At 39.9% G+C, this 15,178-nt stretch overlaps 1 protein-coding gene across 1 annotated transcript; it reads left to right on the top strand.

Moving 5' to 3' along the window:
- Window positions 1–1,297: 1,297 nt before the first annotated feature.
- ctdspl3 (CTD (carboxy-terminal domain, RNA polymerase II, polypeptide A) small phosphatase like 3) lies at window positions 1,298–13,200 on the top strand. The gene is made up of 11 exons (XM_033621137.2): window positions 1,298–1,568; window positions 3,741–3,864; window positions 4,791–4,934; window positions 5,676–5,790; window positions 6,069–6,180; window positions 8,292–8,378; window positions 8,788–8,850; window positions 9,262–9,341; window positions 10,725–10,851; window positions 11,154–11,249; window positions 12,689–13,200. Exons 1-11 carry the CDS (start codon window positions 1,431–1,433, stop codon window positions 12,752–12,754), a joined length of 1,152 nt encoding a protein of 383 aa, XP_033477028.2. The 5' UTR covers window positions 1,298–1,430; the 3' UTR covers window positions 12,755–13,200.
- The last annotated feature ends 1,978 nt before the right edge of the window (window positions 13,201–15,178 follow it).

Here is a 15,178-nt window from a genome sequence, read left to right on the forward strand (position 1 = left end):
TTAGTATAAGATAGTTGTTTTGTAAGTGAACCTTGTGAGTTGTAACAGAGCAAAATTATGTACCATTACCTTTGTTAAATGTTGCTGTTGTCCCTGGTTTTATATGAGAAGAGGAAAAGATCGCTAGCTGCTAGGCTAATTTAAACAATGTAAAATACCATAGGGTTGTGCTAATAACGTTAAAGCATGTTGTATTTGTGGGGAAAATGTGTCAAGATAGACGTGTTTGTGAATCCTGCGAGTTACAGTGAAGCCAATTTGTGCACTTGTGTTCGAAATTGTCTTGTTTAATGTGTGTTCAATGTGTGTTTTGAATCAACTTAACAGCACTCCACAGAAACTCCGCTGACCTCTAGTGTTCTAGAGGTATATCTGCAGAGTGACACAGACACACCAGCACAAGTATAAATGCTCACAACAACATGTGCATAGGGTCTGCTGCAGGAGTCTAAATCCCAGCTAAGAGGACGTCACATTTTGGGTTAACGTCACATTTTGGGTTAACTTATACTCCATTCTGCTTAACTTAGACCAGTTGTCCTCATTCGTGGACACTTTTTTGTGCCATCTAATGACAGTAAGACCCCAAAGCACTAGTCCATGTAAAAACAAGATGGCAGCCATCTCTGCCAAGACAGTCTGCAGCTGATCCCAACACAAAAGTGGACAAGGTCCAAAACATGATCACATTTTTACCATTGAAACGTGTTTATTTACAATTAATAATGTTTGAAGTTGAATGTGCCAATAAATTTACCAATTTTAGCAACAGTAACAAGCTAAGACACTGTTAATTACGAAGTACTCCTTTGAAGACATTGGGACTTTATCATTGCTCATTTGAGAACATTGGGACTTTATTATTGTTGGCAATGCTTAGGTTTTTTATCCTTACCAGGTCCTACTAATCCCAAATACCTGGGAGAAATTAAAAAAACATACCAAACATCTGGGTCTCAGGAGGATAGTGCAGTACAAAGTTCTGTTTCTGGCCTACTTACTTTAAATACTTTGCTATTGTTTCAATAACTAACATTTTATCTTGCATATTTAGTGGTATTTCCACTTACAGGTCAACATTTTATGTATTTTAAATAAAAGAGATTTTGAGGGGAAATTGTCTTAAAAACGAGGTTTCTGTGTTGATCTACATGGTGGTCCTTCCCTCTCCGGCCCTGCAACGTGACTCCCGTCTCACGTTAGAGCTGGAGCTTTCTGAAGCACCGCCCAAAATGGGTGTCCGCGGAGTTGAACCTATCGCACCCCGGCAGATTTAAACACAGTGAATGATTCGAGAAGACACAGCGATGAGCGGGGCGGAGCTACACCGACCCTCCGCCAACAAACCCTGGGAAAAAAGAAGAGCAAAGCATCGGACTCACAGTGGAGTTTTTATGTGGATGATAACAAGTATCATTTGAAGAAGAAAAATGAGACTTAGGTCTCAAAGAACCGTCGCTTATTGCCCGGAGACACCGAGGAGCAACCGCCAGAGGTCCAACAAAGCGACGCCGAGACCTAGGCGCGTTACGTTACCTGCTGGGACCGAAAACCCTCTTCAAACCAAGGTAACATTACCTGCTGCTACGATCGTTTTCCCACTTAGTAACGTTTTCATAGCTATTCAAATGTTAGCCGCACTAATAAACATCCTGTGAGTTAACGTAAAGGTACCAGATACAGCTATAACGTTACCACCAGTTATCACGTCTGTGTTCTGATGCTAGGTAGTTAGCTAGCTATGCTAGCCAGTGTTCTCATAACAAAACCATAGACGGCGATGCTAACGTTAGCTAGCCGTTGATGTGTTGAAGCAGAATCTGGACGATAGGTGGCTTTTCGTTCCTGTTTAACGTTACTTCCGTTAACTATTCTCACTTCCTGGGTTCGTTAAATAAATTATTGTTTTACGGGCACCCGAACCTGCTAACGTTACGTTAGCTAACGTTTACGCTAAATTTTGTGAGAAGGGGTGATATACATGGTTTACAGTGTGTTGAGTACACAAGCTAAAAGCTAGCGCAGCTAAGGAAAAGCACTGCAGTAAATCCTACCTCCATGTTTTGATGATTAGTTTTTATAAGTGTTAGAACTCTTGATTCAATGTGATTTGGGATGCTGTTGAATTGTGTTGCGTTAGGAGATTATGTAAAATCTACCGACATTAACGCACCAAACTATAATGGATAAAGTCTCACCACCACTTTATCTTGCGTTGCCTCTCTCTATTACTCAAATTTAACACATTGGGAACATTGAGATAAAAGAGTAAACGCTTCGCTGGGTCCTGTTAATAGTCACAATCAAGTGCTCTGTGGATACTTCAGGTCCACTGTATTTATCCCATCTTGTGAAGGGTTCATTGCATGAGTGAAATATACAATCAGTCAAAAAATACAAAATGCAAGTCTCTTCCAAAAACAATCCATAGCACCCTGTAGGGTTTGTGCAAAAATTTAATGTACATTTTTGAAGGAGACTTGCATTTTATAGTGTTTGACTGAGAGTATACTTCACTGCAACAAGCCCTTCACAAGATGGAATAAACATAGTGTATTCAGTATGTACAGTGTCTGTGATTTGAAATGCCACTTCAATTTGAGTGTGTTTTCATCTGCATAAAACAAACATTGCACACAGACTCTCCTTATGTTGTAAAAGCAGATTGCGGTGGACACAGCAATCCAGTCGTTTTCTACACTAGGTTGCAAATCCCTCAATGGATGCTTTAAGTCTACAAAAGCATACGTTGAGTAATGTCCATTGAGACATCCCTTGTTGTAGACACTACAACATATAGACATCACCAGACCTTAGTGTCTTCCCTTGTGATGCTTTTACATAAAGCTCAGACGTGCAGCTCTATGACGTGGTGTCTGACAGAGGACTGATGCTGCTGCTGCTGCTGCAGCAGAGGATTTAACAGCCTAGTTGCATGAGAGAGGGTCTCAGTAAAAGTAGGTCACTAGGACACATGCATGCAGTATGTTTACGTGCAGGACTCCAGAGATGTATGCTTGCTGTCTTGAGTCATTTTGTTTATGGCTCACATGTGGGCATTTTCTTTGTAGTGACTGTAGGGGAATTAATGAAAAAGCAAGCCAAATATAATACACACCATGTAGTGCAGGGCAGTGTCTGTGACTTCATAAAGCAAATAGAAGGTCCCTGTTACTGATGTGGTCATGGGCAAAACATCAAGAAATGGTCATGCATAATCTTGCAGTTCACAGGTCCTATTATTATTATTATTATTATTATTATTATTATTATTATTATTTTTCTATACATCTGTGATACACAATTCCAGTACCTTATTGGCAACAGACACTACTGAGTGCAGCTTTTCTTTACTGCAGACATTTTAACTCTGAAACTGTTCTGCTTTGTCGTAGTTAAGCTTTTTATATTTTTTAGTCTGTTTTGCATTTGAATAATAGTACAGCCAGGTAGTATTGAGGCTGGTGTTTGTCTCTTTCAACAGCTTAGGTTTTATGCAGAATGTGCACAAAGCCCATGCAACTTACACTTATTGAGGTAACTGTAGCATTCCTTTAGTTACACAGATAGTTGGATGTATTTTAAATTCACACATTACATTATTGAGAACTGTGAGTTACTCTTATTATTCCACAGCTGTTGGGAAACGGTGCAATGTCATGGGGCATTGGTCTGAACACAACTAGACAATCACACTTTATAGTTCTTAATTAATGACTTTTTTAATATTTACTGTGCAGGTTGAAGAGACTGTTGATAGTGACCATCACCACTCAGATGACGAAATTCCCACAATGAAGAGGCGACCACTGCCTCGAGGCCGGGCAAGGAAGAGAGCCATTGCTGTTGATGACCGAGAAACTGGTATGTTTAGAAGAGAATCAAATAAAATAGATCTTTATTGTCCACCAGGAGTGGAAATTTGTCTTTGGCTCACCAAACACAAAAGGCAGCATTGTAAAAAGCAGACAGTCAGTAAGACAAGCACATAAAGTCATTACCAAATACTTCAACACATTAGATCAGCTCATTGTCTGTCTGTGGTTTAAAACTCATCAGTCACTTTATTGAGTTAAGGATACTGCTGGCACTCAGGATGAAGGACTTGTTAAAGACATTTTTGGTTATCAGAGGGACTCTAGCGCCTCCCAGAGCCCAAGAGCTCAAACTGAAGAGATAATGACAGCTATCTGCTAAGATTCACCTCGTTTTCTTTCTCATCCTTTCTGCAGAGAGTTGGGTCAAGGGCTTTTGTGGCCTGCCAACTATTTTACTTGCTATTGTCACAATCCTAGAGAGTTTATTCTTGGATGTACAGTCAAGGTGATAACACTAGACAGGAAGATGAAAAGTTAAAACACTCTCAACCATGGTTTGGCACACTAATTCTAAAATCTGCTGACTAACACCAAGGCCACTGAGTTTCCTAAGAAGATAAAGTCCCTGTGAGCATTTCTCGAAAATACACTCAGTATTTCCAGAGAAGCTCACATGGGAGTCCAGAATTGAACCAAGGTATTTAAGATTTTCCAGTTTCAACACGTTGGCCAATAAGTGAAACTGGCTCTGTCTTCAGATCTTGTTTTGTGCAAATAATCAAATCTTTGGTCGTTAGTATTTTCTAACTTGTTGATGCAACACCATGTTTGAATGGCCATAGTGTTTGACAGCTTCCAGTTATTCTTAAGGATGCTTTTTCATATATATTAACATGTTTTTTCCCAAATGTGAATTCCCCACACTGTTCCCTCCTCTTGTGTTTTCTAACTGATCATCATCTCTCGGTCTAGATTTGGCCTTCAAGACTCCGATCAGGCCCATCATGCGCCATCATGAGCGCGTCCTGTCAGAAATCGACCCAGTGTCTCCTCGCAATACAACAGCCAGGAACATCTACTCGCCCATCGTGCGTTTCCTCACACCCACCAAAGAGAGTGAGTACAGCCTTACTATCGCAGCACTTCTCTGTTTTAGATACACTGGCCTGAAATAGACTCATACGAGTCCAGATATTTTATTTAATTATGTGCTGTGGGGCAGTAAAAATGTACTCCGTGCTTTAATGTTGGGAGATATCAAGTCATCCTTTTGAAGATTGTTTTCTTTTCTCATGACGAAAGTGCCTGGTTGGATAAACTTATGTACCAGCTCCTTGCTGGTGGCTTGTGGTAAATTCCCACCCTGGGTGCATTAAATAGAAAAAACATTGTGAGCCCGTTGAATTGCTCAGCAGCCACTAATGTGGTGAGCTGACAGTTGGTATTTATTTTACTGGTGGAGGACTCAGTGTCCTGTTGTAACTCAGATCAAGTATGAGTCATTGCTTTTCCTTTCTGAAAACATCAGAAACTGTTGACTCCGTAAACAGCTTTGGAGAAGGAGTCACGCTGTTGTGCTGTGTGCATTACGTGAGTCTAAAATTGCATCCATGTTGTGGTCAGGTGCAGCTAAAAAATTTTAGGAAAGGAAACCGTATGTAAACTTTACATTGATTTTTTTTTCCTGCTTTAGTATTACGTTTTAAAGCTTATTATAAAGCGCCCATTGACATTGACCGTAGACAGGAAACAATAAGTGTAGTTTGAAAAATCTGCTGTAAGTATTGCGTTTCTCAGGTTGCTCAAAAATGAACAGGCCTGACTTGTTTACAGCTTGTACTTGTTTTTTCTGTCCAGATGTAAAGCGTGCAGGCACTGGAAACAGCGTATTGATGAGCCCAGAACAAGGTGTATTTGGCTTTGGCTCCATTGACCTTCTGGCTGGAGAGGAGGAGGATGACATCTTCAATCCGTACGTATAAAGCCTCTTTCACAGATGCTCTCCTTTGCATTAATTTGATGGCAATTTAAAAACCTACACCCCTACCAGATATGTTATTTATACTCCAGCATATCCCGGAGGTCAACAGAGAGTGGTACTTAAAATAAATAATACAGTATTCTTCTGTGACTGTTGCTTTATGAATTGATTTCTACAGTGCCAGAGCTTATCGCCATGTTCCTGTTTCATGTCCATGTGTACATAACTCTCCTGTCGTTAGTGATAAGAGCATTATTATCTTTCTCCAGCTCCACATTCATCAAGAACATACCGTCCCAGTCTCAGCATTCCCGACCCCAAATCAGAGACATTCCCCCCAAGACCAGGAGCACTCCGGAGGCCACGCTGGTGGTCGACCTGGTGAGTTTAATCCTCTGGAGCTTCGTGCTCATACACATGGGGACAACAGTTCAGACACACGAAAAGCCAACATGGAACCTGGACTTTGACAAACTAATCTTAATTTTAATCCCCTAGCATTTTTTCTGAGCTTCTCTCAAAACAGAGATACTTATTATGAGTGGTATCCTTTGGTTGGTGCAATTTAGTTGAATGATGCAGTGGTTGAGTTGCTGGTACGAATGATAAAGAGCCTACTGCGGCTAAAACATGCACCGACTGGGCAGAGCAGGTCTCTCCACAGTCTTTGCTTTAGCAGTAGGTTCTCGTCTGTAGCTGTGTTCTTGTGAAACATCAGTCACAGCCCAAGTCAACATCCAGCAAGCCACAGTCCAATTGGCCAGCGAGTGTTCTTGCTGTGCCTGTTTCCAAAGATATTTTGGGAGCTGACTTGTGCAGCTGCTATTATGTTGCTTATTAAATTAAATTAGGTTTTGATTATGTGGCAGATGTTTCCAAATAATTGCTGTTTGGAAATTTGTGTGGACATATGCAGCTTGCAGCCCAGCTGTAAATTAAAAATGAACGGAGGATGTGGCATCAATATTAAATTATGTTGTGATTTCCATTACAGACTGCATAACAGTTGTGTCTTGTGACTGCATCTCACTGTCAATTAGGTCTTGGTTTCTTTCGTAAAAGTCTATTAGTGGACTGTTCAGTTGAGATTATTTTGTCACAGCACAGTAAAATAGTTTTGCTGAAGTGTAATTACCAGAGCCAAACTGGAGGTGTCAGCAAGAACGCTGCCGTCCCAAATTCAAACTGACTGTGCTGCACCTCAGGAGTCTGGATGTAATATGACATAAACTTGTTGCCTCACAATAGCTGGATGTTGTTTTCTTGAGCTAGACTCAAACACAGTGGTGGTTTTTTCCCCCATCTGTCTCAAATCTTGCCTTTTTGGTTCAGATGTGCTTATTTGCTGTTGCTTAAGATCTCTTACGGAGACCATATTAACTCTGTCACACTGACTGAGACAGGCGTGTGAGTTCATAAAGAGCTTTTGTTTCAGGCTGAGATGATGCCAGAGTTCAGTTGCCAAAAATGTTGCACACCTGGTTTGTTTGGTGAGATAATTTGTGCTGGATGTAAGTAGGAGTTGATGATGGCGAGTCAATGTGGCAGCTTATTCCTCCATGAGGCAAGGTAAAACAGATACTGCACTGTCACCAATGCACCCATAATCAGAAGAGTCTTGATTTTTAATTAGGGCTGCCAGACTGTTAAATTTTTAAATCATGATTAATCGCTAAAATTTAATTAATCACAATTAATCACATTTTTAATTGCATGTTTAAAATTCCATTATTTTGCATTTCAAAACAGTTTTGAAGTCCATATTAACAAGATTAAGCAATTCTTACCAATGTCTTGATTGGGAACCAAATGAATGCAAAGAAATTTACTTTATGCTTGTTACCATGATGCAGAGGTAGGAGACAACTTTCAAGTTCAGTTGAAAACTGAGGATTGTGAGGTTAACAAAAGAAAAAACGATGAATCAGTCATCTTTGTAATATTGCTTACTCTGAGAAACTAACTAAAAAATCCCTCTCCTGAAATCCCTTAGACCTGAGTCTTCCCCAGTGTTGACAGGTCTGTGGCCAGTTCCAACCCATTTAGCAAACACTGTAGTAAACTTCCTCAACTTAGTTTCATCCACAGGTCTGTGGCAATTCCCACACTCCAAAATAATGCTTTGCAGGCTTTGGCGGTGCGGTAATCTGCTGACATCAGTCTGATTAGCTGCACCTGTATGCTTAGTTTGTAGGGTCGTAGGTAGCTCAAAGTTGAAGGATTTTGGTGATATTTGCGACAATGTACATATTACCTCTGACTTGTCAACTGAGCTGTCAGAAGAGCAGTGCTGTCGTTATTTTCCATCACTGTGGCAGCAGGAAGTTGCTGCAGCAGCTTGACCAGGGTGCAGGAAGAGACAAAATAGCAGCACACGATTAAAGAAAACAGTAACGCCTTATGTTCGCACCTTTATCGCATTGCTGTCAACGCTGGCAACCCTTGTTTTAAAAATGAAATAAACTAAGTCACATTTATTTATGTCCCTACAGGAGGAGACCCTGATGTTCAGCTCTCTGAATGTGATTGAGGAAGCGGAATACACCTTCAACACAGCCTTCCAGGACCATCAGTACAAGGTAACCACTCACTGCATGTTTTTGAATCTGAAGTAGATGTTCCCACATTGTGAAGAGAGCGAAAGCATCATGGATGATTCACTTGAGTGTGTTTGTCCTCTTGTTTGTCCCTGTGAGGGATGACAGGGAGCAGGAGATGTGAGGAAGTCTAGTCTTAATATGGGGAAATACCTGAACTAACAAGAACACACTGGTGGCACATTGTGGCTAGCAGTCATCTCTACCATCTCTTATTTCATTCACTTATCAGTGATTCAAGTCACTGACAAAAAATGGTTTATTGTGTTTACGTTTCAGTGCTGCAGAAACTTGCAAGAAAATCCTGTCATCTGTTTGACAGTGTTCGATAAGAAATAGAAACGAAATATGTATAAATTTGTTAATTTATTCTGTCTGCTTTTATCAACAGGTGTACATGATCTTACGACCACATGTGAAAGAGTTTCTGCAGTCCATGGCAAAAATCTATGAGGTATGTGTTAATCAGTGTGTTAACCTGATATAGAATGAATTGTCTGGTTGTTTATTGGCACAGTTGGCTCTGGATGAGTGCCGTCTACAGTCTCAGTTTGTTTTTAGTGAATCAGGTAATGCTTTAATCTGCAAAACTGAAACTTTAAATATTTTAGGCTTCTCTGATGAACTGATTGGCCCCATATTTTCAGAACCTATACACTCCATCTCTGAACAGACACTTCATTCATACCTTCCCCCCTTTTTTAATTGAGTTCATCTGAGCTGCTTTATTTCCATCTTTTATCTTATTTTTCTTTGTGCATGGAAAAAAAATTAAAAGTAAATGTAGTTCTCATGATGTCCTGATGCCTGCTCAGTCCTGGTTTCTGTGGAATCGGTCCCAGCTGCTGTTTGTACTCTGTTCCAGCTGTTTGTTTACACATGTGCAAAGAAGGAATACGCCGAGAAGATACTGGACATCCTGGACCCGCAGAGAAAACTGTTTCGGTATGTCTCCTTAAGATCTGCTTACACTTGTGTTTTATAAACTCTTCGCATGACCGCAGAGATGTGCATTCCGTCAGGTTTATTAGACTCAGCCTGCGAGTGTTAGCCCGCAGCTGACCTGTCTGTGACTGTCACGCTGACCTCTGGATACTGCTTGGAAATGTTACGTGGTTTGTCTGTGGTTTGACCATTTGTCAGTCACTCTGCGATTTTCTCATTTAATAGTGTCAAGGATTTAGCTGACTGATGCCCAGATGGAAGTACTATGAGTGCAGATGTGATTGTGTCATATTGTGAGGGCAGCAGAGATTAGCTTTTCCTTTTGGCTTCAAGTTGTTAATGTCAGTAGAAGAAGATATGTAGAGATTAATAAATAATTGACAGAAAACTAGAATAAAAGTAAAATCAGGTGTGAATAAAATTCTACATGTAATTCAGACTACTATGTATGCTGCTGCCTGTATCGTAAGACATTCCTCAAACCTCTCTACTTATTTAAATTGGCTATATTCTATATTTTTTTGTGATAACAACGTATAAAATAATGTGAAAACAATGCGAAAGAGGTCACTTGCAGATAAACCCACAGATAATTATCAGTGAGTGAGTCTTAGCTCATTGTTTATCTCTCTGACTCACAGCTTTCATAGCGTAGCGCTGTTTTGGCCGCAGTAGGCAGCTGTTTTCACTGAAAAAGCCAGCTAGTCACTAACCGTCTCTGCTGTCTCTGCTGTTTGGTGCAGCGCAGGTCATGTACGGTGGATCTTTAGAGCCATTTGACTGCAAACAGCTGTCTGCGGCAGTCAAAAACAAAGCTGTACGAGCGGTGAGAGTGAACGAAAACAGTAAAGTTGTGGACCGGACAGCTAAACAATGCACTCAGGTTCACTATAAAGCCACCACAGGAAGCTGTTCTCAGAGAAAAAGCTCTTAAAACTCAGTGTATACTACCTGCTTGGCACCAAACAGCAGATGTTGTTTAACACTAGCTAGTGAGCATTGTGCATTTAGCAGCTTAAGAGACAGTTATTTCTCTCAGGGGAGAACTTACAACTTGTTGCCCCCAAGTAGCCCAAAAATCAGTTATTGCAGGTTAAAGAAGGCGGTGTGTACACTGACAGTAAAGTGACAGTGCAAAGAGAGTTGGTGAAGCCATGTGCTACTTTATTTACAGGAATGTGTGCCCATATGTTGTTAATGAAAATAGTAAATTCAAAAGGATGATGGTGGCCCACTGATAAAAACAAAACCCAGTCAGCAAAATGTAAAAATGTGTGCCAGTGTTTTACTGTCTATGGTTACTGTTTGCATGGTTTCAAAATATACTGACACATTTACAGAGAGAAGTGTAACTGTTTTTAACATTGATATTTTTTCTTGTAGACACCGTCTTTATCAGGACGACTGTGCCTGTGTTCTTGGCCACTACATCAAAGATCTCAGCCTTCTCGGGAGGGATCTCGCCAAGACGGTTGTTCTGGACAACGCACCCCACACATACCCGTACCATGTGAGAACTGTGCTTCTAATGAAACTTTAAAATCTAATGCTATGTCATTTTCATTGCTTTTAATGGTCAGGGCTGGTGGTTAGTTATTGTATTAACAAGTTATCAGTACGGGACTAGCCTAGCCACCTAGCTCACCTGCTAGAGTATATACGCCCCATATAAGCTGAGTCTTCAGCAGCGGCTCTGGTTTGATTTCCACCTGTGGCTCTTTGCTGCATTCTCTCTCAACCCTCTTTCCTGTCACTTTACTGCAGTTCTATAATAAAGGCAAAAGCCCTAAAATGTGTGTTGTGTTTTTGCAGCTGATGAACACTATTCCCATCAAGAGCTGGTCTGGGGAGCCGGAGGACAGAGAACTCCAGAAACTCATCCCCTACATGGAGAAGATGTCTGCAGCGGTACGTCTGTCATGTTTCTAGCTTCGTTGTTAGATGATCGTTTTGTGGCATAAATAAGTAGCAGTGTCCCCCAATAATCAATGTCCAGCTGATTAAACAATTAGTTGACAAAAAGAAAATGAATTGCCAGCTCGATTGTTAAATAATAAATTGTTGTAGTCAGTTTTCAGGCCAAGATGTCACCTTGTGATGGTTCCTGCTTCTAAAATGTGAGAATCTGTTGCTCCTCTTGGTCTCACTTTACAGCAATCTGAACATTTTGGACTGTTAGTCATAAAAAGGCATTTACTGACATCATCTCGTGCTGGAGGGTATTGTGATGGACATCTTTTGATGGATGGACAGAGACAGTTGGTGATTCATTTTCTGTCTGTTGACTAATCCATTAATAAACTGATTGTAGCAGCTCCAACAAAACAAAATAATTCATCACTAAAAATGTGCTGAAGTATCAAATATAAAGAAGATTTCATCCGTATGAAGAAGTGTTTTACTGTCAGACTTGTTTCAGCACTGTGTGAGGACGAGTGTTTGAAGTGTGAAAAACACTGTTTCTGTGGTATCAGTTTTATTATGCCTCCACGCCAGCCATAGCCATGACTGGAGGCAGTATGTTCTCAGGTTGTCTGTTCATCCCATTCTCACAAACGCGACATCTCAAGAACACCTTGAGGGAATGTTTTTTAATTTGGCACATGTCCTCTTGGACTAAAAGATGAACTGAATTGTTTTCGGTGATCATAGGTCAAAGGTCAAGGTCACCGTAACCTTGTCTGTCTCATTCTTGCAAATACAAAATCAGGAATGCTTTTAGGGGATTGGGTTTTTTTTTTTTCAAATTTGGTATAATTACTGATTACTAACTAATTAAATTTTGGTGGCCAAAGGTCAAGGTCACTGTGACCTCACAAAACTTGTTTTTGGCTATAACTCAAACATTGATTCACAAATTATGATACAATTTCATACACGTCTAATAGGATAAAACAATGATCTGATAATGGTTTATATCCAAAAGGTCAAAGGTCAACTTCACTGTAACACCATAATGATTTGCACAAACACTTTTCTGGTCACCACTCAGCGTCATAACTGACATTTGGTCAGATACTGAGTTGGTGACACTAATCTTTGGTGTTTACCTTGAAGCTGTGCTGTTTGTATAGATGGTCTGTGCTGCCTGGGAGGAAAATGTGTGTGAAGCATCCATGTTGTCACAGACATTTATGTAAACTGTAAGAGGAACCTGATTGGTGCACAGAAGCATATAACCGCAGGGCGATAATTCGGGTTCTTCCAGTGGTGGTCCGTGCAAGCCAGTAAACCTTTGAGTCAGTGGTGAATAAAACAGCTGGTTATCTGCTGCAGCAGCAGATCCGCTGTCCTTCCTCCCCTGGTTTCATCATTCAGTCTGAATATCTCCTGTTGTGTTTTTTCAGGAGGATTTTCGGGAGGTGCTGAAGAAGAGGAAGGATCACTTCCACAGGCTGCTGTCGGAGGACTAACAGGACTCTCCAACCCTCCCCCCTCCCACACTTTAACTACTTTATGTGACTTTCACAGCTCATGTTTGCTTTCTTTATGCTTTGGCTAAAAGCAGAATCCAGTTGGAACTAGCTAACCTTTGTGGTGGACCTGCTCCCTCTCCCCCCTGATGACTTTTAAGGACGGCAGATTGGTATTTCAAACATGCTGTTGGTCGTTCGTCGCCAGAACCCCATTTCTCAAAGACTCATTCCACAGGGCAATAAACTGCTGCCCGCTGTTTGTGTACATATACAAGACAAAACTTGAAATATGATGTTTATAGTGGTAATTTTTTTATTTTATTTATTGATTATATTGCTAATCAACTGCTGTTATCTCTGTATATTTTAGATATCCTTTTTTATGCATTCAAATTGCCCTGATAATAAATGGAAAATAAAGCACTTCAGTTATGTTGGCTTTACTTTCAGCACAGTGTGTAATCTGTGTCAGGTCGGTGAAACATTTGATTTGGAGGCACGTCTCTCGTCGTGTGAGGTGAGTGGTTTGCGATTAAAGCTGCTTCAGGATGATGCAAAGGAGGAGGAGGACAGCTGTGAAGATTCTCAGTGAGGTAATAGTGAAGGAGCAGAATGAAATCTCATTTTAGTCTCATCCTTTCACTAAAATGTCAAATGACAAAATAACATTTTTCACAGGCCTGCAGCCTGAACCTGGTCAACATCCTCTGGTGTGTTTCAACAAAGTCAGAAACTGCAGGCAGGTATTATGGTTTTGTCTTTTAGACCTCTTTTCTGGCTTTTCAGATGAGTTTCTTTGGTGTCACAACAGTATTGTAATAGTTATTATTAAAAAAAAAGTGTTCCTGCTGCTTAACAAATAAAACTCATCACTTCCTGTGCAGCAGGAAAGAGCCACGAGCAAGTGGAAAAGATGTGTGATGAATAGGTGGGCTCACTTACAGAGGTAGGTTAGAGCTTAACAGTGTATTAAAATAAGAATCGCATTAAACAGCTTCCATTTGGATGAGTTTAATAAGAACAACTTAAGAAAAACAGGTTTCATTTGTTGAGGGAAAAAAATCTTTGATTATAAAAACAAACCACTGACTTTGTAAACAGAAACACCAAAATAAACTGCTCTACTCTACTTTAGGTTTTAATGTATGAATATTATAGCGACACCAAAAAATATGAGATGCAATGAAACAGATGAGGGCTGAAACTGACAACTATTTTCAGCATAGATTAATCTGTTATTTTTTTTAGTTGGTGAATCATTTATACCAGGGGTATCAAACATATGACCCGCAGGCCAGAACCAGCCCACCACAGGGTCCCAACTGGCCCACCAGATGACTTTGCACACTTAATGTTGATGCACTTGTGAAGGCTGAGAGGTGTCAGGAGCAATTTAAACATGTAAAATGCTGCCTCTGAGGCTTTCCACCCTGCCCAGAATACAGTTCTCTGAAATAACAATGAATACTTATTGTGGTCATATTTAAGGATATTGAACATTGTGAAAAATACTGTCAACCTAAAGAATCTGTGTCAGACTTCTATCTTAAAACCATATTAGTGAAACCCTGCTGCTGAGGCCCTGACAAAACTTCACATTATAAATGGTTTATAAGGCAGGGGGTGACTTCTTCAATAGCTTCTACTTAAGTGGAAAATTATGGAAAAAATGCACATGTAATGACAGTGAGTAGTAGACTGACTGAACGTGGAAAAACTAAATTGTACTGTTGAATTTTGACATATTTTCTCTTTCTTCTTTGTTTGATAAATGGATGAATGTTTTCAGAATGAAAAAAAATTGAAGGGGTTGATATGTAGGTTTTTATGCAGTGGTTTCAGTGGTCTGGCCCACTGGAGATCAAATTGGGCTGTATGAGGCCCATGAACTAAAATGAGTTTGACACCAATGAGTTTTTTTTTAGTTCAAAACAAATATAATTGAAGACGAGCAGCAGATCTACACATTTAAGAAAATAGAACAAGTAAATGTTTTTGGCTTTTATGCTTTATTAATTACTTTTATCATCAAAATAGTTGGGCAATAATAGTCTGCTGCTCATTTTACACCTAAAACATGACACAAAATAATTGTAGAAACATTATAGAAAAGAACCAAAGCCCAATACAGTTAATATAAACTCTGTTTTAACACACAATTAATCATTATAGGAATATACTGTAGGTGTGATTTTAAGATACCATCTTAAATTTTGGATATAAGTGTTGTCTTTTCTTGGTTTTAAAGGCTGGATTACAGTAAAGTGGTTAGTATTTAGTCAAAAATATTCTCCATATGGCCCAGCCCTAATTTTGCTGATAATTATCTGAGTATCTATGAGTTAATGATACTAAATCATACTAAAGAAAACAAAGGGATCGCGTGATAATGTATTTACAGTGAATAAAAACACAATAAGT

This window comes from Epinephelus lanceolatus, chromosome 6, assembly GCF_041903045.1.
Source record: "Epinephelus lanceolatus isolate andai-2023 chromosome 6, ASM4190304v1, whole genome shotgun sequence".
Lineage (NCBI taxonomy): Eukaryota > Metazoa > Chordata > Actinopteri > Perciformes > Serranidae > Epinephelus > Epinephelus lanceolatus.

Coding starts and splice junctions, on each gene's coding strand:
- ctdspl3 (XM_033621137.2), top strand. CDS start 1,431: ATGAGACTTAGGTCTCAAAGAACCGTCGCTTATTGCCCGGAGACACCG. Junction 3,865..4,790: donor TGTTGATGACCGAGAAACTG/GTATGTTTAGAA, acceptor CTCTCGGTCTAG/ATTTGGCCTTCAAGACTCCG. Junction 4,935..5,675: donor CCTCACACCCACCAAAGAGA/GTGAGTACAGCC, acceptor TTTTCTGTCCAG/ATGTAAAGCGTGCAGGCACT.